At 40.1% G+C, this 26,907-nt stretch overlaps 1 protein-coding gene and 2 non-coding genes across 3 annotated transcripts; 1 reads left to right on the forward strand and 2 right to left on the reverse strand.

Annotated features, from left to right (window-relative positions):
* Positions 1-18,232: 18,232 nt before the first annotated feature.
* Positions 18,233-18,336, reverse strand: LOC117276887 (small nucleolar RNA R71). The gene has a single exon (XR_004507146.1). It is a non-coding gene; the product is annotated as a small nucleolar RNA R71 (small nucleolar RNA).
* Positions 18,337-23,402: 5,066 nt separating this feature from the next.
* LOC138907578 (uncharacterized) lies at positions 23,403-25,514 on the forward strand. The gene is made up of 5 exons (XM_070198178.1): positions 23,403-23,532; positions 23,641-23,981; positions 24,063-24,263; positions 24,539-24,991; positions 25,140-25,514. Exons 1-5 carry the CDS (start codon positions 23,403-23,405, stop codon positions 25,512-25,514), a joined length of 1,500 nt encoding a protein of 499 aa, XP_070054279.1.
* On the reverse strand, positions 23,934-24,037 carry LOC117276885 (small nucleolar RNA R71). The gene has a single exon (XR_004507144.1). It is a non-coding gene; the product is annotated as a small nucleolar RNA R71 (small nucleolar RNA).
* Positions 25,515-26,907: the final 1,393 nt, after the last annotated feature.

Here is a 26,907-nt window from a genome sequence, read left to right on the forward strand (position 1 = left end):
TGCTCGTTCCTCCTAAATGCTCGGGGTGTATAAACCCTACCAGTTCTGATCATGCCTTGCGCTGCACCTGTTTCTTCCATTTTTGCTTTTCCTTTTCTTCTTTCTTCCGCAACATAATCCCATGGTATAGCATTAGACTTATAATACGGCGTTGGTGCTACCATCACGGTGAAGGGCGTTGTTACTTCAACCTCAAACGGAGTTGGTGTAGCTACCTCAACTTCAATTGGTGCCTGAGTCTGTTCCATGATAGGTGTGAGAGTGATTGGAGATGTTTCAGAATTATCCTGTTCTCGAATGAGTCCAATTGACTCCTCTGAGTCCCATTCTTTATCGGTATCTATCACGTTTACCCCTCCGCCCCTGTGATCTGGGAGAGGATTGTTACGGACATTGGGTGCAACCTCCTTTGCCTGTATGACTTTGGTGTCAATTAATGTCTGAATCTTATCCTTCAAAGTACGACACTCATCAATAGTATGACCCTTCATGCCAGAATGATAGGCACATGTCTTATTTGGATTAATCCACTGGGAAGAGTTTTCCAAAGCAACAACGAGAATGGGAGTGATATAATCGGCAACCTTCAGTCTCTCGTATAGTTGGTCTATGGGTTCAGCAATTGGGGTGTACTATCTGGGTGGTCTACGGTCGAAATTTGGTCTAGGTTTTTGGTAGTTTTAGTGGGCTGGTGGTGAGTGGTAGTATGTTGGTTGGGTGTTATAGGTATGGTAAGTGGCGGCAGGTTGTTGGTATCTGGGAGGTGAAGGCTGATATGTGGGTGGGAGTGTTTGATATGTGAGAGGAGACTTCGGACCTTGGGCTACCATTACTGCACCTACTTCTTTCTTCTTGGAGATACCTCCTAACTGCAGGGCCTTATTTGTGGCTTGGAGTGCTTCAACATTTGTCACCATTCCACTTTTGATCCCTTCTTCTATTCTTTCTCCCAATTTGATGATATCAAAAAATTTATGGTTTTCAATAACCATCAATCTTTCGTAGTATTGCGGATCCTGAGCTTTGATGAAGAACTTATTCATCTATTCTTCTTCCAGCGCTGGCCTTACTTTTTCAGCTTCAGACCTCCACCGAGTAGCATATTCGCGAAAAGTTTCCGTTGGCTTCTTCTTGAGATTTTGAATGTAGAAAACGCCTGGTGCATTTTCTGTGTTAAACCTGAACCGATCCATGAAATCTGATGTCATGCTCACCCAATTAGCCCATTTCTTTGGGTTCTGACTGATGTACCAAGATAGGGCGTCTCCGGTGAGGCTTCTCATGAACAGCTTCATGCGAATTCCTTCATCTCTGCCAACTCCTACAAGCTTGACACAATATGTTCTCAAATACACCTTCGGATCACCAGTTCCATCGAACATTTTGCACTTAGGAGGTTTGTAACCCTCTGGAAATTCTACATCTGGCTGAATACACAAATCTTCATAATTCAAACCCTTAATGCCTTTGCCCCATTCGACACTTTGAACCCTACGAGTAAGTTTCTTGAGTTCCTCTGCCATATTCTTGATGAGCAGGTCCTTCTCGGAGGATTTGGGTATGTATAGGGTTTGTTGTGGGGTGTAGGGTAAGGTTTCCACATATATGGGATTGCTTTGGTGAACTCCGGGAATCTGGGTGTAATGGTGGTCATTGGTTGAGGTTTGCGGGTCAGGAGAAGGTTGTGGTGCATTCTGAGGGGTATGGTATGTGGATGGTTGTGGGTATTTAGTTGGGTGGTGATGGTGTTGTTGGGGAGTAGGTATCGGTGAAGGGTTGTGGTTCTGAGAAGGTGTGGCGTATTGATGTGGTGCGAGAGAAATTGGTGGTGGGTTTTGATTCTGCATGTTTTGGGGAGGTGTCGGGTTTTGGGCGTTTGCTTTTTGTTGGTTGATGTCATGGACGTTTAGGGTAAGGGAAAGGTTTGCCAAGTTACGAACTTGTTCAAGTTCCCCTTGTAGTTTCAATATTTTCTGTTCCAGACATAGGACCAATTCGTTCTGTGCTGGAGTATTCCGACCGTCCGAGTTTTCAACGTTCTCTGCATTGTCCTTTCTGATACCGCTTAAATCATCCATTTTTTCTTTCCTTTTGCTTTTGCCTTTAGGATCACTTGGTGGAGGACCTCTAGATCTAGTATGATATGCGGATGATGCCAGTATGCACTAACTAACCTTTGGGGAATGAGAATAAACAAAGAAAAGAAAACAAAAAGGTAACCAAGTCAGTAAGGGATATTGAAATAATGCTTGCAATATTGAACATGTGTTGCAGAATCAGTAAATAAATTCGCGTCCTAATTTGGGGGACCTCGTTGTGCCCGAGGTAGGCTTAAGCGACACATAGACTTGGAGAAAATTGATGCCAATAATTGTGTCATTTCATTAATATGAAAATGGATCAAATCCTTACTAAAACGACAATAATAAGAAAGTCACTAATGGCATTTTCCCTATTACAACCAAAGTCTAAAATGAATCTAGAAAGCAAGTAAAACATCATTCCTAATCTATTTGGTCCCAGAAGGACCTTCTCTATGCTTGGCCTTCTTTGCTCCATCAATCAGATTCCCCAGGTCGCGCACGTCCAATAACAGATATGCCCTTGATATATGCCCTCCTTCGTTGCCCTCTGCATTCTGACAGTCTGCGATCCTCTTCCTCATCTTTCCCTCGAGCTCCATCAACCCTTGCTCCAAATACTCCAACCTCTCTGTTGACTTAGTAGTGATTCCCCTCCATTCGTTGATTGCTTTCATGTCCACTTTATGTTGTTCCAAATGCCTGGCTTCAAACTCGAAAACCCTTTTGCGCAACCTCCTGTATTTGACTTGTGCTTCAGCAGCGTCGTCTATGACCCTATTCCTCAAATTAATTCCTGGCTTGACATCACCTACTATATCATCTTCCAACCATGATGGATAGAAGTACACATGGCCGGCATGATACCGATCTAGCTCGATGGTATATTTCTCCACAATTACCTTTTGATACCACATGTGATGTGCCTCGCACTTGAATGGAATGGAGTTCCCATGGAAGTCTGCTTTTTGCTGAACCATTTTGGAAACTTGTGGTATAACCTGCTTTCTCCCAGCGTGCCTTATAACCCTTATAGGAGCATAAGGATAGATTCCTCTCAATCCAATTAGCATTAGATGATGAGCCTCTCTTGACCTGATGATGAACTCACTGCTAGGGAACCACTCGAACATCCAATGTACCTTGTCATCAGTCAAATTGCTAAAAAAAGTACCCAGCTCACAGCGTTTCCCGGTTGTGCAAACCTGTTTGGGATAAAAGTCATTCTCTTCGGATGGTGATAGGCTATGTGGTCATTCCACGATCGTCGCGGACGTTCTTGATGGTATTCTCCTCTATGAAGGTGTTCCAACAACTATACTTGCAGCAACAGATTGCAACCCTCAAAATGCCTATACCCCTTTTTGCAACGGTCTAAAGCCCGGTACATCTCATCCAAAATCATAGGGACAATAGTATAAGTTTGCCCCTCAATCCCCTCCATTAAAGTCCTAGCAACCATATCTAGGCGAGTGTGGATCCTTTCTCCCTGTATTGGAAATACCAGCATCCCCAGAAAACAGATAATGAATACGAAAGCCCGGTGGTGTGTCCAACCCAAAGAAGTGATGGCAAGCTCATCACGATAAAAACGATATGACTTGATGTGCCCATAACGCTCATAAAGGAACTCGAAGGGTATGTAAGATTTCTTCAGGCAGACCAACCCATCATTTTTCTTGAAACCCATCATTTTCAGGAAACCTTGAGAAGTGCAATTTTTTGGTACCAACAAACCAGGGCTATCCCATGGGAGTCCAGCGAAGCCTTCTATTTCTTCTAAAAAGGGAGTCATTTCTATGTCACCAAAACGGAAGACGACTCCCTTCTCATCCAAAAACATGGTGGCGGCCTCAATTAATGCATTGTTTGGCTGAATGTCTAACAAGGAGGGTAAATTCCCGAGGACCCTTTTCACATGGTTTTAATCACTAGGTGAGAGATTTTTCCACCAATCCAGCAGCAAAGGTGGGATATTTTGGACCATGCAGAACCTGGGGACTTTGTGCCTCATTTCTGCAAAACAAATAAAGTTAGACCAACCCTTACGAATTTGGCTATTTACACATTAATGATCAACATATTGTCATGCTTTCTCCAAATAATGCACAGATCGTGATTGTGTCCATTGGGATTATGGAAATTCCGGCGGGCTTTGGACAAGGCTTGCCTTAGCGGGTTATCACACGGACAGTGTTCTAACCCATACTAGGTTTGGACATGATGCATGCACAGTTAATATTAGAGTAGGGGTTTCTAGAAGAGTCTAGACCGGTACCCTTAAGTGGACAAATTGAGAGGGAAAGGCACGGAACCGTCGAATGCACCGCTGATCGACTAGTTTTAACGCAAATAAGCCTTTCCAAATTTAAAAGAGTGATTTCGGAAGAGTGCGGACACTCATCAAGCGCCGCTATGGTATTAATTAGGCACGAGTAGAATATGATGTGGAGCATGCTTTATGCAAAGGTAAAACAACACGTTGTCAAATATTTTGCATGATGAAAACAGTAAATATAGTATTAAAATGAAACATAAAGACATAAAAAGAAAAGAAAACAAAGAAGAAGTTAGTTCGCGCAATGTGGAAGTTGTAATAAAGTAAACGAGGGAGTAAGGGTAGGGAGAGACATGATGTAGTAATTTAAAAAGACTTGGAGCAAGCAAACATGACTAGAAATAAAGGAAAATGCATGTTATAACCAAGTTGAATAGAGATTTGCATATTAATGCGAATGCAAATAAAGGGAAAATAGGGGAAAGGGTGCGCATGCAGCAGTGAAAAGGGAAAAGGGAGCGGGATATTCATGTACCAAAATAATAAGAGACAAGGAAACACGTTTATCAAAAAAGACTAATTCATATAGACTAAGTTCGCTATGGTAAGAGCCTAAAAATATCCCCAGCAGAGTCGCCATGCTGTCGCGCCCCCTTTTTCTCGCGAAATCGGATTTCGACATGTGACAACTCTTTTAAGGAAGTATTAAAAGAGGAGAGTCGCCACCTAACAGGTTTAAGGTGCGTTAGGGAACCTATTTGCAGATAACTCTAGTTTAACTAGTCTACGCCACCAAAGATCGGTTAGGGCTCAAATTACCTCGAAGAGAAGGTGTTAGGCACTCTTCGAGGTCCACAACTGCGGGTCCCGACCAAACTCGAATTATATGAATTAGTTAGATAAACAAAGAGAAAACAAGAGGTTTAGGCAGTTATTATCAAAAGTCCTTGAGTAAACACAAATAATTGATTTAAAGACAGGATGGAGAGGGGGGTCCTAAGTTTTTTAGCCTAAAGGATCACCCCGTGCAACATAAATAATACTCCGTAACTCCCTCGAGATGGGGTGTTACTAGTATTATTCAGCGGGCACAGACTATCATCTCCTGCTACCCGATTACTATCTTTAAGTTATTACCTAAAGCGTTGTAGTTGATTCTAAATCGTGCCTTATGCATGCACTACCCGTCCCATACCTATGGTCCAGGAGGCATTTGGACCTCTATTTTGGGTGATTCTAGACTTGACTTAGGCTACTCAGAAAATGTTAAAACTATGCAACAGTTCAAAAACATGTAGGACTACACATAAGGGCGGCAAATGGCTCAAGTTAGCCTCCACATGTAAGCAACAAATGCACGCTAACATGTTCATAATGAGGCAGTAGACAATTTCAGAATTAATACAAAATGGGATCCTTCTATCCTATAGTCATGGCTTCTAGGTGATTCTGAATTTTAAACATACAGATAGTGTTGCTTTCTTAGAACATCAAATTTGTGGATTGTGAGCATTACAAACCCTATAGGCATGCTTTCTAATTTGCTTGCGAAATAAAGCAGTGAAACAGTTTGATAGTTCAAAATTGCCAGCGTTGATTTTATCAGCATACTTTCTAAGTGAGCCACAGAGTCCTATAGGCAGGATTTCTAAGAATTGTCAATCAAAACTGGTTTTTATCTTTTTATTCCTATGGACATGCTTTCTAGGCGAGAAATTTAGTAGGAATAACAGTAATAATAGCTAATTTGATTATATTCCTATAGGCATGATATCTAACATGAAGCAACTTGACAAACAATCACTGTGTTGTCGTACAGTAGGCAGATAATTACTTTAGGGTGAAACATGTGAACAGGTGAGATGATTTATGTCCTATAGGCAGGGTATCTAACAAACACACGGAGCATGTTGAACAAATTAGACACTCAGATCCTATAGGCAGGATTTCTACCCTTTCATGCAATCATTAGAATAGACCCATTTTCCCAATTTCACTAATACCCCAATCGTTATTACAGAATTATTACAGGCCCAATGATGAAAAAAATTACAAAGTGATAGACATAACTATAGTGGGCCTAAGACTGGCCCAAAGTGTACCCATCCCAGCTAGGCCTTCAATTTTGTCTCAACAAAGATTTTAGCATAGTCCATAAATCACAGGAGAATTTGGACAAACCCAACAACCATAGTTGATCAAAAGATCCAGGAAAACAGTCATTTACGCAAGCCAATTGGCTTATTCAGTAGGCATAGGAGGGACAGAATTGATCAGTCAAGGAGAAAGTGGCCAAAGAACCTTAGACCCTAGCGTGTCAGAGTTCACAAGGGCCTCAAGGTGGACCCCGAGAAGTGCTCAAACTAGGGAGGTTAATAGGAAGTTTAGGGTGGGCTTTGGCTTTCAGCCGGCCAAGAATTAGAGACTTAGAATAGGGAAGCAACCAATGAAAATAGTAGTAAAGTAATAAGGTTTGGAAAAGTGCATTTGCAAACATTACAAAGTGATCACATAGTGAACATGTCAACACATAGGGTGCATGAATTCAAGAAAACAAGTTAATACTGCAAGTTTCACTTAATATATTGGGGTAGGGTTACATATTAATAAGAAGCAAGGAGTCTTAGACTTTTGGGTTGACAGAGTACATAGGCAAAGGAGCCTTAGGCCAAATAAGACAAACACTTATCACTAATGCAACAAGTTCAAAACCTGAAGGATCAAATTATGCTAAACACATGGATTAAACAATACAACTTATACCAACAAGGTAGACAAAATCACATATTATAGGGAAAACAAGTCATAAAAGATTAATCTAAGATAATTAGCTGTTAGGGGTAGAAAATTGGCATGGTTATGCATACTGAGTGACAATCATGGTCATAGGAGATGATTACAACTAGAGTGAAGGTCTTAATGGATCAGGGCATACTAATAACATAAATTAATCACTATAGAAATTTAGAATCAGGCAGGAAACAAGATTAGGCCATACAACTAATCAAACGCTCAAATTGTCAACACATTAAGCTAAAAATGTTTTAAACTGTCCAAATTGCCTAAGTTAGATACAAAGACATTTTTAGGACTAACAGTTTAGGCGTGAGAAAATGCTATAGAAGTTCATGCTATAGGCAGAATCACACATGAAGAGAGTCAAGGGGTTATATCAAGTCATGCAATTTAAAAAATAAATAGATATGCTAATTAGAACATAATGGAATAAACATTGCGAAGGTTGAGAAACTAACCAGTTATTGCTCAACAAACAAGAAAAGAACAGCAATATGACCCAGAATCCCAGATGCATCAAGTTCCCAAGGTTTTCAAAGAACCTAGGGCAGTGCTCACACCCAAGAAAGGTCGGAAAGTAGGAAGTCCAGTGGCCTTGGCTTTCAGCCGGCCAAGAGCCAAAAACAGAACAAGTGAATAATTGAACACAGAGTAAAGCCCTAATTTTTTCAGTGAAAATTAGCGATTGAAGTCTTTCCCTAGAAGGGAATGGGGGAGGGGTTTATATAGTAGTAAAAGTCAAATAGTAACAGAGTGATTAAGCAACAAACAAGGAAAATAGATGTACAAATAGGTCTGAAAATCAATTTAAGAGATCTGTAAACCCTAGTTTTTTAGGGAAAGTAAGTATCAACATAATATAAACAAAAATTGTACTCACAGTAGCATAGGACGCATATAGACAGAATAACACTCAAAAATTAGGGATTTGGACCATTTTTGGTTCGATTTCGGAGAGATTTGCTTGCCATGTTTAGGCAAGCACTATAGGAGAATAGCGAGTACCAAAAAGAGGTCGAATATGGTAAGAAATAGCCATCGAATCCCATATTTGGTGGGATTAGGAGAAGAATTAGGGGGTGGCGGTTTTAGGGTTCTTCTGAGAGGGAGGGAAAATTGAGAGGATATGAGGGTTGCGGATTGGAGGGGAGTGATTAGGGTTTGGGGGCGAGGGGATAATTAAAATGAGGGATTAAATGTAGGCCGTTGATCTTAAATATCAACGGCCAGGATTTTAAGAGGGTTGCGACCAGATTTAGGATTAGTGGGTCATCTTGTTTGGGCTGGGGTTATTGGGCTGAGGTATTGGGGGTTTTGAGCCGAAATTGTTTAGGAATTGGGGCTAGTTTTTAAATACCCAATATTTATCAAAATAATAATTTATAAAAGTAATTAATAAATAACAAAATATATTATTTGTGCACAAAAATAATTGAAAATAATAACTTAACATTATAAAAATATAAAAAGTTATTTTGGCACAAATAATGTGATTATACATGAATATAGGCTATTATTGCAAACAAATGTGCAATTAGCCTAAAAATGCAAATATAATTATGAAAAAATGAAGTAAAATATTATAAAACATACGTGTTGGTGTAAATAATAAGTTAGATGATTAAATCATCATAAAAATAATTTCAAGGATAATTATTGGATATTTACACAATAAAATGCAGAAAGAGATTAAGTTAAAGCTTTTAAAAATTATGGAAAATTATGAAAAATTCTTGTATGGGTTTATAAACTAAATGATGATGCAAATATACTATTTTGTATATATATATATATATATATATATATATATATATATATATATATATATATATATATATATATTTAAAAAAATATGAGGAAACAATTGGGTATCAACAAGGAACATCTCGGAACATAAAATAAGAAACTTGAGACAACCATACTTGAGACTTACGGGAACATCATGGAATTCAATTCTAAGAGAGTAGTTTAGCCAACATACCTCGCTTTGAGCTTTCCTTAAATTACTACGACGTCCCGAAAATTCTAGCAATACCACTCTATTTTGTGACATAATAAAATTGAACACAAATTAGGAAGGTATTCATGGTTTCAGCTCATTTGAGCATTTTATCAAACACTAGGTATGCAAATTTGGCTACAAGGTTCTTCTACAAGATTTTCTTTACTCCACAACCCAATCCTTACTTATTTGAGCTCAACAATCTTCCCACAAACCTTATTAGTACAAGCATGTATAAATAATACTATGTTAATTACCCAACATCATTAAGTCACTATTCATTACCTTTTCCAACAAAACTCTAGGTTCAAGAACATCCATTTCAAGAACTAGTTCCTGGCCACTCTACCAGCAGAGTTATTTCTTATGTGAAGGCTCGACGTATGGTCGAGAAGGGATGTCTAGCTTATTTGGCCTATGTCCGTGATTCTAGTGCAGAGGTTCTTTCCATGGATTCAGTACCAGTCGTTCGTGAGTTTCCAGAGATGTTTCCTGTAGATCTGTCGGGGATGCCATTCGACAGGGATATTGACTTCTGTATTGATTTGACTCCGGGGACTGAGTCCATTTCTATTCGGCCAAACCGTATGGCCCCGTCAGAGTTGAAGGAGCTGAAGGAGCAGCTTCAAGACTTGCTTCATTAGACCTAGTGTCTCACCCTGGGGTGCGCCTATGTTATTCGTGAAGAAGAAAGATAGATCGATGAGGATGTGTATAGACTATCAGCAGTTGAATAAAGTCACTACCAAGAAAAAGTATCCGTTGCCAAGGATTGATGACTTATTTGATCAGCTTCAGGGTTCCAAGGTGTTTTCGAAGATTGATTTGAGGTCCGACTACCATCAATTGAAGATTACGGCATCCGATGTCCCTAAGACGGCTTTTCGAATTTGGTATGGGCATTATGAGTTCCTAGCTTATCCAAATGGTGATTCCCAATTAAATTCATTCATCAATTAAGTTATCAAGTCTATTGGAATCATTAGAAACTCAAGACATATGTATTTATATCAATTCATCACTATTCATCTTCTTCTTTACCCAAAAATGGCATTCTCAAGACCCACCCTTAGGGTTCATACAATATCCCACTATAACTTCAAATAAAACTCATAAACATGCTACCCATACTCCAATATGACATATATATGAAGCTCAAGTGAAGGGATTACCTCTTGGTGGATGAATCTCACTTTTTCCTTTTTTGGTGTTCTTGAAGATTCAACCCATTTCCTATGGATTTGATCCATAATAATGTTAGCGTTATCACTAAATGATGTTATATAATCATCCTTGTGCCAAAACAACTTACCTTGAAGTGTATCCATGGTGGAAAAGCTCCTCCTTCTCTCTAAAAATCAATTCCAAGTTGAAGAACTAATATTTTCTCTCTCTAAACCCCTTGTTTCAGCCCTTTTAAAATGGCCCCTAAAGCTGCGTAGCCTCCCTGCGTAGGCTACGCACAAAGGCTACGCAGGGTGGACTTCTATCCCGCTTCAGTTTGAAGCTGTTGGATTTGCCTACAATGGTGCGTAGGCTACACTGCAATGCTGCATAGGCTACGTTACTATGTTGCGTAGGCTACGCAAGACTCACGTAGCTGTTCTGCCACCCTTTAGTAAAAAGGTTATAATGTCTTGTAGAAATCTCCAAATGACGAACGGTTTGAAGCATTAGAAACTAGACACATAGAAATTTAATTTGATAGGTCATTTGAAACCATATAAAACTTCATATCATGAGAGTTATGCTCATTTGAAGTTAGGTCTTGTGCGAACTCACTCGAAACTTTACCCCATCGTAAAAGGTCCATCTTGACTTAGCCTTGGGGCTCTTCTTAGACCATAAACCATTCTTAATGCACCTCATACATATATTATCATTATCAATTGATATCATTCATATTATTAGTCGTGTTCATACCCGAATTAATATAATTAGTACCACCCAATCTTCTTAATGGTCTTAAAACACTTCAAAATTTTTTGGGGTGTTATATTAAGATCCTTCTATTTGAACAGATGTTGTAGATTCCGGTGATCGGTATAGATCTTACAAGGGATACCGTACAAATAGTGCTGCCAAATCTTCAAGGCATGAACAAAAACTGCTAACTCAAGTTCGTGGACATGATAATTCTTCTTATGCACCTTCAGTTGTCTAGACGCGTAGGCAATAACCCTACCGTCCTGCATCAACACCGCACCGAGACCGATACACGACACATCACAGTATGCAGTATAAGACGACGAACCCGAAGGCAACACCAACACTGGGGATGTAGTCAAAGCTGTCTTGAGCTTTTGAAAGCTTTTCTCACACTCCTCCGTCCACCTGAACGGAGCACCCTTCTTGGTCAATCTGGTCATAGGTGCAACAATAGATGAGAAACCCTCTACGAATCGACGGTAATACCCTGCCAACCCAAGAAAACTCCGGATCTCAGTAGCAGAAGACAGTTTGGGCCAACTCTGCACTGCTTCAATCTTCTTCGGATCTACCTTGATCCCCTTACTCGACACTACATGACCAAAAAATACCACTAAATCAAGCCAGAATTCACACTTTAAAAAGTTTTGCATATAACTTCTTTTCTCTCAAGGTCTTGAACACGGTCCTCAAGTGCTGCTCATGATCCTCCCGGCTCTGGGAGTACACCAGAATGTCGTCAATAAACACAATGACACCCAATAATTATACTCCCAATCACCCATCTTTTATCCCAAACTCGAAATTGAAGAATAGGGGAAAGGAATTCATACCTCTTTGAAGCCCTAACAAGATCCTTGTGAAATCATCAAGCCTTGAGCAAGAATTGATGAACAAAATGGCTAGGTCTTCTCTTTCTATCTCTAAGATACTCTCACCCCTCTCTAAAAATATCAGATGAAACACTTAAAAATGACCCCAAAGCCTTTTTATAAAAATGGGATCGGGTTATAAAAAAATAGAAAAATGGAGCCCTGTCACAGATCTGCGGTTTGCGGAATAGGCCGCATAATGGCCCTCCGGAACTAGGCAATGCTGCCCCACTCTGCGACCGGTCTGCGGTCCGTAGACCTATTTTGTGGTCGCATAATGGACCGTAGAACCTTATTCAAAAATTTCTCATGCTGGTTCTGTGATGGGATCTGCGACCCGCAAATCGATTATGCAGCCGTATAATGGACCGCACAATGATCCTAAAATTTTGCTCAAGTTTCTTTTTCACTCTGCGGCAGTTATGCGACCCGCAGAGTAATTCTACGGTGATAGAATGAACCGCATAAATGCCCTACACTTCTGATGATTTTCTTCAACTCCTCAATCACGTAAGCCTACCCCGGCACCACGAAACCTTAAATTTCTTTATGAAATTTTACGGGGCCTTACATTCTCCTCCACTTAGGATCATTCGTCCTCGAATGAGGGTCAAAATCTATCATTAGCATCCAATGTGGCCCAACTGTTAATTCACACACCAGTAGTTTTAAAATTTGGCTAACTCCCTAAATCTCAAAAAAATTTGCCAGAGTCTCCCCTGTAACTGGGCTTATCCACCTGTCAGAGAATCCCAGAAACCAATCCTAACAACATATACATAATTCGATGACGCAATATAACATAAAAATAACACCAACTGTGGCCTCATAAGCAATATATTACCAGGAAAGGAACACCCTTAGCATAAGCTGTACAAATGATACGTAATTCATAGGGAAACATTTCATAGAATGATTACATAGCCATTTAAACAAATAAGGATACTTCTTCTTCATTTCTTCCTCCGCCTCCCAGGTGGCCTCTTCAACCTGCTGGTTTCGCCATAACACTTTCACGGAGGCAATTTCTTTATTTCTCAACTTTCAGACTTTCCGATCAATATGAAACACCGGGTGCACTAATGACATCTCAAGTGGTAGCTCAAGCTTGGACGCCACCTCACCGATCCTCGGAATGATTTTGTATGGTCCGACATACCTCGGACTCAATTTCCCTTTCTTACCAAATCACATTACACCCTTCATGGGGAAAACCTTCAAGAATACCCGATCATCTTCTTTCAACTCCAAATCCCTACGACGAACATCCGAATAAGACTTCTGATGACTCTGAGCAGTCTTCAACCACTCCTTAATGATCTTAACTTTTTCCATAGCCTGATGCATGAGGTCTGGCCCTATCAACTCTACTTTCCCAATCTTGAACTACCCAATGGGAGATCTACATCGCCTACCGTAAAAAGCCTCGAACGGTGCCATCTAAATGCTAGCATGATAACTATTATTTTAGGCAAATTCTATGAGTGGTAAATGATCATCCCAGCTATCTTTGAAGTCAAGAACACAAGCACGCAATATATCCTCAAGCATCTGAATAGTCCACTCTGCCAGCCCATCAGTCTGCAGGTGAAAGGCTGTACTAAGATTCACCTGCATATCCAGACATTGCTGAAATTTCTTCCAAAAATTTGTCGTGAACTGTGCCCCTCGATCAGAAATGATAGAAACTGGAGTGCCATGCAACCTGACTATTTCTTTGATATACAACTGAGCATATTGTTCCGTTATGTCGGTAACCTTGACCGAAAAGAAGTGTGTTGATTTCGTGAGTCGATCCACAATCACCCAAATTGAGACAAACTTACGAGGAGTGCTAGGTAGTTCAACCACAAAGTCCATTTTAATCATTTCCCACTTCTACATTGGAATTTCTATATTTTGTGCCAACCTGCCGGGCCTTTGGTGTTCGGCCTTCACTTGTTGATAATTTGGACATCTCGTCACAAAGTCTGCTACATTCCTCTTCATATCATTCCACCAATATACTTCCTTAAGATCATGATACATTTTTGTAGAGACCAGGTGCACGGAATACCTAAAAGTGTGAGACTCGGTCATGATTCTCTCTCGGAGACCATCTACATTTGGAACACATGGACGCCCTTGGTACCTTAGTGTACCATCACCCATGCCAAGAGAAAAGGCCATGGTCTTATGTTTATGAATCCCCTATTTCAATTGTGCCAATAATGGATCGTTGTATTGCTTCTCCTTGACTTCCACATCAAGTGATGATTCAACCCTATTTTGCACAATGACCCCTCCTTCATTAGAGTCCGTAAGATGAACTCCAAAACTAGCCAATCGGTAAACTTCCTTGGCCAATGGCCTTTGATATGCCTCCAAGTCTTCTAAACTACCCATAGATTTCTGGCTAAGAGCATTCGCCACAATATTAACCTTCCCCGGATGATATAGAATATCAATGTCGTAGTCCTTGAGTAACTCAAGCTATCTTCTCTGCCTCAGATTTAATTCCTTCTTCTTGAAAATATATTGAAGGCTCTTATGGTCCGTGAATATATCCACATGGACCCCATATAAATAATGATGCCAAATTTTCAATACAAACATCACCGCCACAAGTTCTAAGTCATGCGTGGGATAGTTCTTTTCATGATTTTTTAGTTGCCTAGAAGCATAAGCGATCACCTTGCATGTTGCATCAATACACACCCAAGTCCGATTCTTGAAACATCAAAATATACTACAAACCCATGTGTACCCTCTAGTAGGGTCAACACTGATGTCGTAATCAATCTTGCTTTCAACTCCTGAATGCTCCTTTCGCAAGCATCGGACCATTAGAATTTAATTGCCTTCTGCATCAATTTAGTCAACGAAGAGGCAAGAGTAGAGAACCCCTCCACAAACTTTCTGTAATACCTAGCTAAGCCTAAGAAACTGTGAATCTCTGTTGGAGTTGTAGGCCCCGGCCAATTCTTCACAGCTGCAATCTTCTGAGGATCAACCTTAATTCCTTCACTAGAGACGACATGACCCAAGAATGTGACAGATTCGAGCCAAAATTCACATTTGAAAACTTTGCATATAACTTGTGCTGATATAAGGTTTGCTGAACTATCCTGAGATGATCAACATGGTCCTCTCGACTTCGTGAATATACAAGAATATCGTCAATGAACACTATCACAAATGAGTCAAGAAAAGGCCTGAAGACTCAATTCTTAAGATCCATGAAAGCTGCCAGAGCATTTGTTAGCCCAAAAGACATTACCAGAAATTCAAAGTGCCCATACCGGGTCCTGAAAGCTGTTTTCGGAATATCCTGCTCCCTGATCTTCAATTGGTGATACCCGGATATTAAATCGATCTTGGATAAGTACTTAGCATCTTGTAATTTGTCAAATAAATCATCTATCCTTGGTCAATAGTCAATGCTTGTTCTTGATTATGACCTTGTTGAGATGCCGATAGTCAATACACATTCTCAGTGATCCATATTTCTTCTTTACAAAAAAGACCGATGCGCCCCAAGGTGACACACTCAGCCAGATTAAACCCTTCTATAGTAATCCTTCAATTGTTCCTTTAGCTCCTTCAATTCTGCCGGTGCCATTCTGTAGGGCGGAATAGATATAGGATGCGGGCCTGGCATCACGTCAATCCCAAAATCAATCTCCTTGTCTGGTGGGATCCCAAGGAGCTCTTCCGGAAAGACCTCCAAAAATTCATTCACAATTGGCATAGACTCAAGCGTAGGTGCCTCAGCATCGGTGTCCGTAACCTAGACCAAATTGTAAATACACCCCTTGTTGATCATCTTCATGGCCTTAAGGTAAGAATTAAACCTACCCTTCGGCACCACATCATCCCCCTTCCACTCAATAACTGGCTCATTTGGAAATTCGAACCTAACGGTCCTAGTTCGACAATCAAGCTTGGCAAAACATGAATAAAGCCAGTCCATCCCCATTATTATATCAAAATTGACCATCCCCAATTCAATAAGATCGGCCATGGTGTCGCAACCACGCAACGTGACAACACAATCCCTATAAACCCGCACGGCCAGAATAGACTCACCAATCAGAGTAGATACAAAGAACGACTTATGAAGCTGTTCCGGTTCTATCCCAAATTCCATAGCAACATAAGGAGTGACATATGATAAAGTGGAACTGGGATTAATAAGAGGATACACATCATGAGATTGGATAGTCAATATACCAGTGACAACATCTGGAGAAGCCTCTGAATTCTGGCAACCCCTCATAGCATAGAAATAGCTGGATCCTCCCGAACTCTATGCTCCACCCCTAGTTATACCATGCCCTACGGGTGTTGGAGTGCCTCGAGCTATAGAAGGTGTTGCGAATGTAAAAGCTGCAGAATTGGCTAACTGTGTCGTGCCCCTGCCCGCACCCTAGGAGGACGAACGACAATCCCTCTGAATGTGACCCCTCAATCCGCATCCGTAGCATATGGGTAAAACCATGTAGCATATTCCTAAGTGCATCTTTCCACACCTAAGGCATGGGGGCCTCCGTTGCTGCTATAATCTACCACCATGATGACCCTGTTGGTAGAAGCCCATGTTGCCCTGACTGGGCCTGAAACGGCTCCACTACTGCTGACTGGGCCCTGATGGCAGTGCACTAGTTGAAGACTGAGCTAAGGACTGAGATGATCCTAATGACCCGCCCCTGAATGTTGACATGCCGCCACTAGAAGAACCACCAAAGTTGCCTGCGAACCAAGCCTTGTTGCTACGCTCTCGCTCCATTCTGTTCTTCAATTTGCGGGTCTTTGTGGCTTGAGAAAATGTCACCATATTCCTAATAGTTCATATCAAAATTCAAGGTAGTTGTAACGGCCTCATGAATTACCAAGGGACTAAGTCCCAGCACAAACCGGCGCACTCTAGCCTCCATAGTGGGCAACATGTAAATAGCATACTTGGACAGGTGCGCGAATCTCATATGGTACTCCCACACACTCAGGCTACCTTGCCTCGGGCTCTCAAACTCAGCGGCGCGGGCTGCCTTAGTCTCGGCGGGCAATAAATGATCAATGAAAGCCTCGGCAAACTCACCCTACCTCGCCGGAGGGCCCCCCTCCTTACGGGACTCCTCCCATAGCTCAAACCAAGAATATGCCACCTCTTTTAGGCGGTAGGAGGCCAACTCCACTGCCTCTGTCTCAGTAGTACGCATAACTCAGAGAGTCTTATGCATCTCATCAATGAAATCTTGGGGGTCCTACTCTGGGTTAGTACCCGTGAACACTGGAGGATCCAACTGGAGAAACCTGTTCACCCTGGAACTAGCATAATCCCCTGACTGATTGGAAGGAGTGGGTGCAACACTTGATCTCTGGGCCTGGGAGGCCACTATCTGAGCCAACATCTGTATGGCTCCCCTAAGATCCCCATCAGAAACACCGGAATCGGAAGCTGGGGCTGGAGGTGGAATTGGAATATCAGTTGGAGGGACCGTTGCACCCTTAGTAGGTGTAGGGACATGTGTGGTCTGATTAGTTGTAGTAGAATCAGACAGTGCAGTAATTGGGGAAATATCCTCACCCCTTGGGTGCTCACCCGCATCATCAAATATAGAATTAACTGCCAATCCTAGAGTGACATTGGCTCTCTGGCCAGTTCTTGCCTTCTTCTTAGGTGCCATGTAGTGAAAATTAGAGCAACACACGATTTAAAGGAGGAACAATCTTACAATCAGCTTTATCGCACGATCGAGAATATGAAAGAAGGGTATTATTCCTAAATGCCCAAGTAGCATCCTAATTATAGATGTAGTCGACAACACACCGATAAGAAGGACTCTACTAGACACGACTCCGAGACATCCTATGACACTTTAAAACCTTAGACTCTGATACCAAGTTTGTCACACCCCGAACTCGGGGAGCGCGACCAGCGCTCAATAGAGTAAACCTGGTCAAGCAATCATGTTAGATACTTTCTACCCAAACTCACTTATGAATAAAGATAATACATATTTTTGTTAATCAGACAATAAAGAGATCATGTGTACAATACTAATTCATTACCATTAGTTACTTCATTTTAAAGTCTCAAATTACATACATTTTCATGATCTAAAGCAGAACAAGTAATTCAAACACAACATAACTTGTTTGACTTCCCCCAGCACTAATATACAACCCACACTATGTCTATGGAGCCTCTATTAGATACGAAAGAGTACTATGATATTGCCGGTAATAAGGCCTTGGCTATACCTCAAACACAGTCTCCTTAGCTAAAACGGGCAAGATTAGAAAAGAAATCCATAACTTCTGCAAGAAAGAGACTGAAACTATTTTTGAAGCATGGGAGAGGTTTAAGTAGATAGTTATAAAGTGTCATCATAGAAAAATTAAACTCTGGATGCAACTCTAGGATTTTGGGGAAGGATTGACATCGGCCTCACGTAGAACATTGAGTAATGCAGTTGGAGGCCCTTTGATGAAGAAGACTCCAAATGAGATAGTTACAATTCTCGATGAGTTATCTAAAGATGCTAATCAATGGCCCTCTGAGAGTGTTGAAAGATTAAGATCAACTTGTGTTCACCATGTTGATGCTAATACAACTATGCATGTACAACTTGATGCTATGGCTAAAGAAATACAAAAGCTGACCATAGCTTCGATACAAAATGAGCCTCATGCAGCGTGTGATATATGTGGAAGAGGACACCCTACTCATGAGTGTCAAGCCTCAACTGAGGAAGTGAATGTTGTGGGAAATTATAATGCAATGGGTCAGAGGCACCCCGGTTTTTCATGGAGTTCATCTGGGGGGTAGTGTGAATGCATGGCTACAAAACAACCCAGACCTCAAGGACAAAGAGCTCATGGTTTTATGAATTAGCAGAGGCAATAATTTCAGCCTCAACAGCACATTCAGTCTGGCATAGAATATCTCATGAAGGCCTTCATTCTGAAAACTGATGAGAGTCTTGAAACTCATAGCGCAGCCATACGGGAACATGGAGCAGCTATCAAAGAACAAGGCACTGGTTTTCGAAACCTGGAAAGACAGGTTGGGTAGCTAGCCAATCTATTGTCTGAGAGGATTCCAGGAACTCTCCCCGCTGATACTGAGAGAAATCCTAAAGAAATAGTGAATGTTGTAACTTTGAAAAGTGGGCACTGTTGAAAGATCCCACCCCGGTCCAAAATGATGTGAAACTTGAAAAAGAATGTGGGAGCAGCTGAAGAATGATGTTGATAAAAAGAAGAAAGGCCCGAGGAAAACTAAGAAAAAGAAGAAGGACGAAAAATTGAGAGGGGGGAACATGAGAAGAGCGGGCATATGTCTGCTTTACCTTCCCCCAAAAGCTATATAGAGAAAAGCTGGACAAGCAATTTGAGATATTTCTGGATGTGCTGAAACAGGTTCATGTAAACTTACCATTTACATAAGTGCTCTCACAAATGCCTGCTTATGCTAAATTTATGAAGGAGATCCTCACAAAGAAGAGGAAGATAGAAGAGACCTCAGTGGTCATGCTCACAGAGCATTGCTGTTCTATATTGCAAAACAAACTCCCACAAAAGTGTAGAGATCCAGGTAGTTTTACTATACCTTACTCTATAGGCTCTATTAATTTTGATAAGTCTTTATGTAATTTTGGTACCTCGATTAACTTAATGCCTTTATCTATTTACAGAAAACTGGAGAAGGAGATTGGAGAGATAAAGTCAATGCCAATATCTTTGCAGCAAGCGGACCAAACGACTTTAATACTCCAGGGGATAGTGGAAGATGTGTTAGTTACAAGTAGATACGTTTATATTTCCTGTGGATTTTATAGTGGTGAAAATGGAGGAAAACTAGGAGATCCCCCTCATCCTAGGAAGACCATTCTTAGCAACGGGTAAAGCAATATTGGATATACACGAGAGGAAATTCATGCTTAGAGTGGGTGAGAAGACTGTGGCTTTTATGATGGAAGTTGAAAAGGGGGTGCAAAAAGAAAATCCAGTTGTAAGTGTTGAGTGGAAAGTGAAGGGCTCAGAAGAGAAGGTTGTGGTGAGCGAGAAAGATAAGTGTGGAATGTACCCCAATAAGTCTTAGAAGAAGTTATCTGTATGGATGTGCGCATTAGTTCAAAGGCGAGGAATGGAGCCCGACTTCGACTCAGACCCCGACTAGATATTCAGGGATGTTTCCTTTACCTTATGCTTTTTAATTATATGTCATGAGAACATGCCACAACTTAATGTGTGGGGTGGGGGATATGTTGTATGTATGTTTGTATAGTAGTTTTCTTTTTGTTAGTTGTAGTTAGTAGAGATAGAAAACAAGTTAAAAAAATATTTAAAAAATTAAAATTTTTGATTTTTCCCGACGATGGATATCACTGACATGTTTCTTGAGGGATTAAAGTCGAAAGAAAAAGATAAAAAGATTTTGTTTTGTTATGTATTTTAATAATTCCTCCGTGGTTTTTCCTTGTGTCGTGGTTCATTTCCAAAGGTTTTGTTTGAACCGGTTGTAGTTAGTTTTTATTTTGTAGAGTAGTAGGAAACCTTGTGCTGTGATTTGAATTGAAAGCAATATCTCTTGACTTTATTATGCCTTGAGAATAGTGATTGCTTTAGTTGTGATGCTTAGGCTTAGTCTTCGACTCTTAAATAAGTACCTTAAATTGTATGCTCTTAACTTTGCTTAACTGTTTTGACTAGAGTGTCTTGATAATCCAATCTTAAGTGAGTTATGTGCCATGTGCGTGAAAGGTTTTATATTTTGTGCATTATTTTTGATGTCTAGAACTTGCCCCGTATCTTTATAAAGCGAAATGGTAGTTTTATTCAGTCTTGGAAGGGATATATGCATTTCTTTGTTGAGCCAGTTATAAGATTTTGCCCACCTAATTGTTATATATCTTAGTTAATCTCGTTGAGCATAGGCTCATGTTTCTTTGGCAACCACATTATAAGCCTTACCCATTTGTTTGAATTGACTATCTATTTGAACTTTATACCTCTCGTGAGCACTAGAATTTGTTATGAGCTTTGTAAAATTTGAAGTGTGGGGTAATGGGGTTGGCTTTTGAGTGTAACTACTGAAATAAGAAGAAAGGTGCATTGTTTTGAAAAAATAAGAGCAACTTGAATTGAAAAAGAAGGAAAAACAATAAGTGTATGATTGTGCAAAAATATTCCTTGATAGTGGTAACTTTATGTAATTGTGCTAAAAGAAGTAGGGAGTGAAAGTGGAGTTAAACACTGACATAAGTGTGGGGTTTTGAACAATGGAATGTACATATTAAAGTGCTTAGGGAGGTGTAGTCACTGTATCCAATTCTATCCAACGCGTCCTGCATCCTATATTACAACCAATATAAAGTCCTACTTGATACTTTACTAAATGAGCTGAATTAGTAGAGTATTATACTATGGGCAACCGTATGGCGCATTCTCTGTGGCGCATGAATTTTATTTCTGAGAGTGATATCATTTTGTCTATCTTGAGTTCCGATTTATTCTAGAATTTTATTGGGTGTGGAACTACTCTCAATTGTGGTGTGAGGGCACTTGATTCACGAAGGAAAGGTAATGCTTGACCTCTGTGTTAGACTAAGTGAGCGGGTTATAAATAATGTGTGGTGCTTTTGAGTCAAATCTCGAGGCTAGGATGTTACGGTATTGTGCTTAGTCTATTTTAAATATTCATGGTGTGATGAGTTATTAGAGTTGTTAAAAAGGTCGTGTCTATATGAAGTGTAGTTTGATTGCTCACGGACGAGCAATGGTTTAAGTGCGAGGTGTTAATGATATGCTATAATCCTATATTTTAGTCGCTTATTGCACTCTAATTTACTGCACTTTACTCGGTTTGAGCTTTAATTGATGGTGTTTTGCACTTATTGTGTATTTTATTCCTTGTAGGAGTGATTCCGTGTTATGTAGATGTTATGGAATGAATTCGAGTGATAAGTAGCTTTGAAGTCTAAGTAAAATTCCAAGGGATTAAGCTGGGATCGTGTTCGAGGGTCGAGGACCAAGTCTGGATGTCAAAAATCCAAATTCAATGTGTACTCTAAGAAAAGTCCACAACCGCGTCGCGTGGCGCGCCGCGGCAGCCCAAATCTCTGTTGTATGTCGGAATCAATTCTCTGGATTTCCCCACTAATGCCCCGCATGGCGCGGCGCCCCATGCGGTGCGCCTATGAAATATTTACCGAGTGAAAATCCAATTTCGGCTATGAGAAGGTGATTTCATATGGGCCCTACCCTACTTGATATAAATACATGGGAAAACGTCATTTTCTGGACTTCTGACACATATTCGACCTAAGGAGGCTAAGGAGGAGTGTGAAGAGCAAAAGCACAAGGATTTCATCATTCCTTCCTCACTCAAGACCCGAGTTTGGAATAAATTTATGTTTTCCTCTACTTTAACTTTATTTGTGATGAATTGCTCCATGTCTATAGAGTAGTTCTCTTTAGGGTTTGATGGATTTGGTGTATTGATGATTGTTTGTGGATTATAACTCTAGTTTTATGTATTGAAGCATTTTTGGATGATTTAATTGTTGCATCTGTATTCACTTGTTTATGTAATCGAGAGAGGCATAACTTGTGATATCTTTGCATTATATTGTTGGTTGAGTTCATAGATTCTTCTAAGTAATCGAAAGAGGCTATTTGAATCATTGATTAAAACTAGTTAGAAGGATAATCGAAATAGGATCTCCTAAAGACCAATCTACTATGAATTCTGGCATATTTTCACGTGCTTAAATTGGTTCATCTTGTGAGGTTAAGACTTAATCGAGAGAGGAGTTTTGATGAACGTTTGAACTAAAAATTGAGTGAATTCGAGAGACTCGCTTAAACATCAGAAGTGAATTATCTAGAGTTAGATCCCAAACAATTATCTTGCACCTATCCTATCAACCCCTATTTTCTCCCATTGATAACTTCTTTACTTATTCCTTGTTTCAATAGTCATTAGTCAATAGCTTTAGATTTTTAGTTAATTTTAATTATTAATCATATAAATCTCGATTGTTGATTCTCCTGGATAGCAATTAAGCAAGAAACTACGAAAATATTATTTAACTTCAATCCTTGTGGATACGATATTATACTATACTATATTTGACTATCGAGCATAATTTAAGTGTATTTTGAGCTCGTCAAATTTTGGTGTCGTTGTCGGGGATTGGTAATCAACAATGTTTGAAATAGTTTGTAGTTCTAATTCAGGAACTTTTCTTTTTATTTTATTTTATTTTTCCCTTTTTACGGTTAGTGTTCTTTGACTGTGCGCAGGTTACAGGTTTGATTGGTGCTTGACTCGAGCTTCTGCGAAGAAAGTGCTACCATACGAGCTAGAAATTGAAAAACAATTGCGATAGCTGAGGAAGGAAAGAAATCTCACCGGGACGTTAGAAAAGGTTGGGCATTCCTCAACCAAAGAAATGATGGCTGGAAACGGTGATGATAATGTAGATTTGGCTGCAAGAGAGGCAGCCCAACAACGAGAAAACATTCCATGGGATGCTGAGGAAGTAGCTATTAGAGATGTACAGAACTTCTATGAAGAAGAGAGGGGTCTCAGACTTAATTAACATCAACTCATGCTTGGGAGACCACTTGGCGATTATGCTAGACCGGTCTACAATCAAGGTTTATCAAGTGTTAGACCACCTCCAATTACAGCAAATAATTTCGAGTTGAAGCAAGGGTTGCTTCAAATCCTTCAGAATTATTGTGTCTTCAGAGGGAAGCCAAACAAAAATCCAAACACTGATCTAATGGACTTCGAGGATATTATGAACACTTTTCAATACAATGGGGTATCACAAGATGTAGTATACTTAAGGGCTTTCCCCTTTTCACTTAAAGATGATGCTGAGGAGTGGCTTCGGAGTTTGCCCAGTGGATCGATGCGAACTTGGGAGGAGATGACCGGAAAATTCCTTGATAGATATTTCTCCTTAGCTAAAACGGGCAAGATTAGAAAAGAAATCCATAACTTCTGCAAGAAAGAGACTGAAACTGTTTTTGAAGCATGGGAGAGTTTTAAGTAGATAGTTATATAGTGTCAACATAGCAAAATTGAACTCTGGATGCAACTCTAGGATTTTTGGGAAGGATTAACACCGGCCTCATGTAGAACATTGAGCAATGAAGTTCGAGGACCTTTGATGAAGAAGACTCCAAATGAGATAGTTACAATTCTTGATGAGTTATCTGAAGATGCTAATCAATGGCCCTCTGAGAGTATTGAAAGATTAAGATCAACTTGTGTTCACCAAGTTGATACTAATACATTTGTGAAGGTACAACTTGATGCTATGGCTAAAGAAATATAAAAGGTGACCATAGCCTGGATACAAAATGAGCCTCAAGCAGCGTGTGATATATGTGGAAGAGGACACCCTACTCATGAGTGTCAAGCCTCAACTGAGGAAGTGAATGTTGTGGGAAATTATAATACAATGGGTCAGAGGCACCCCGATTTTTTATGGAGTTCACCTGGGGGTACTGCGAATGCATGGCTACAAAACAACCCAGACCTCAAGGACAAAGTGCTCCTGGTTTTATGAATTAGCAGAGGCAGCAATTTCAGCCTCAACAACACATTCAGTCTGGCATAGAATATCTCATGAAGGCCTTCATTCTGAAAACTTATGAGAGTCTTGAAACTCATAGAGCAACTATACGGGATCATGGAGCAGCTATCAAAGAACTAGGCACTGGTTTTCGAAACCTGGAAAGACAGGTTGGGCAGCTAGCCACTCTATTGTCTGATAGGATTCCAGGAACTCTCCCCGCTGAATCTGACAGAAATCCTAAAGAAATAGTGAATGTTGTAACTCTAAGAAGTGAGAAAGTGTTGATAGATCCCACCCCGATCCAAAATGATGTGAAACTTGAAAAAGAAAGTGGGGAGCAGCTGAAGAATGATGTTGATAAAAAGAAGAAAGGCCCGAGGAAAACTGAGAAAAGGAAGAAGGACGAAAAATCAAGAAGGGGGGGAGGGGGGACTTGTGAAGAGCGACCATATGTCTGCTTTACCTTTCCCCCAAAAGCTATATAGAGAAAAGCTAGACAAGCAATTTGAGAGATTTTTGGATGTGCTGAAACAGGTTCATGTAAACTTACCATTTATAGAAGTTCTCTCACAAATGCCTGCTTATGCCAAATTTATGAAGGAGATCCTTACAAAGAAGAGGAAGATAGAAGAGTCCTTAGTGGTCAAGCTCACAAAGCATTGCAGTTCTATATTGCAAAACAAACTCCGACAAAAGTGTGAAGATCCAGGGAGTTTTACTATACCTTGCTCTGTAGGCTCTATTAATCTTGATAAGTCTTTATGTGATTCTGGTGCCTCGATTAACTTATTGCCTTTATCTATTTACATAAAACTGGAGAAAGAGATTGGAGAGATAAAGTCAGTGCCAATATCTTTGCAGCTAGCGGACCAAATGACTTTAATACCCGAGGGGATAGCGGAAGATGTGTTAGTTCGAGTAGATAAGTTTGTATTTCCTGCGAATTTTATAGTGGTGAAAATGGAGGAAAACTAGGAGATCCCCCTCATCCTAGGAAGACCATTCTTAGCAACGGGTAGAGCAATATTGGATATACACGAGAGAAAACTCATGCTTAGAGTGGGTGAGGAGACTTTGACTTTTAAGATGGATGTTGAAAAGGGGGTGCAAAAAGAAAATTCAGCTGCAAGTGTTGAGTGAAAAGTGAAGGGCTCAAAAGAGAAGGTTGTGGTGAGCGAGAAAGATAAGTGTGGGGTGTACCCTAAGAAGACTCAGAAGAAGTTGTCTGCATGGATGTGCGCATTAGTTTGAAGGCGAGGAATGGAGCCCCATTTCGACTCAGACCCCGACTAGATGTTCAGGGAAGTTTCCTTTACTTATGATTTTTAATTGTGTGTTATGGGGACATGCCACAACTTAAAGTGTGGGATAGGGGATATGTTGTATGTATGTTTGTATAGTAGTTTTCTAAAAATAAAAATTGAACAAACATAAAAAAAATTAAAATTTTTGATTTTTCCCGGTGATGGATATCACCGACAGGTTTCTTGAGGGATTAAAGTCGAAAGAAAAAGACAAAAATATTTTATTTTGTTATTTATTGTAATAATTGCCCCTCGGTTTTTCTTTGTACCACGGTTCTTTTCCAAGGGTTTTGTTTGAACTGATTGTAGTTAGTTTTTGTTTTGTAGAGCAGTAGGAAACCTTGTGCTGCGATTTGAATTGAAAGCATTGATCTCTTGACTTTATTATGCCTTGAGAATAGTTAGTGCTTTAGTTGTGATGCTTAGGCTCAGTTTTTGACACTTAAATAAGTACCTTAAATTGTATGTTCTTAACTTTGCTTAACTGCTTTGACTAGAGTGCCTTGATAATTCAATCTTAAGTGAATTATGTGCTATGTGCGTGTGAGGTTTTATGTATTCTGTGCTTTGAATTTTTTGTCTAGAACTTTCCCTATGTGTTTATAAAAGCGAAATGGTAGTTTTATTCAGTCTTGGAAGGGATATATGCATTTCTTTGTTGAGCCAGTTATAAGATTTTTCCCACCTAATTGTTATATATCTTAGTTAATCCCGTTGGGCCTGTAATCCTATTTCTTTGGCAATCACATTACAAGCCTTACCCATTTGTTTGAATTGACCATCTATTTGAACTTTATACCTCTCATGAGAACTAGAATTTGTTATGAGCTTTGTAAAAGTTGAAGTGTGGGGTGATGGGGTTGGCTTTTGAGTGTAACTACTGAAATAAGGAGAAAGGTGCATTGTTTTGAAAAAATAAGAGCCACTTGAATTGAAAAAGAAGGGAAAACAATAAGTGTATGATTGTGCAAAAATATTCCTTGATAGTGGTAACTTTATGTAATAGTGCTTAAAGAAGTAGGGGTGAAAGTGGAGTTAAACACTGACATAAGTGTGGGGTTTTG

The sequence above is a fragment of the Nicotiana tomentosiformis genome, chromosome 3 (assembly GCF_000390325.3).
Source record: "Nicotiana tomentosiformis chromosome 3, ASM39032v3, whole genome shotgun sequence".
In the NCBI taxonomy this organism is placed as follows: domain Eukaryota; kingdom Viridiplantae; phylum Streptophyta; class Magnoliopsida; order Solanales; family Solanaceae; genus Nicotiana; species Nicotiana tomentosiformis.

Bases quoted from the DNA above. Each gene is read 5' to 3' on its own strand.
- LOC138907578 (XM_070198178.1), top strand. From the start codon at position 23,403: ATGGCTGGAAACGGTGATGATAATGTAGATTTGGCTGCAAGAGAGGCA. The intron at 23,982-24,062 runs GTTTTTGAAGCA...ATGCAACTCTAG, and splicing joins GCAAGAAAGAGACTGAAACT to GATTTTTGGGAAGGATTAAC. The intron at 24,264-24,538 runs GTACAACTTGAT...ATGAATTAGCAG, and splicing joins ATACTAATACATTTGTGAAG to AGGCAGCAATTTCAGCCTCA.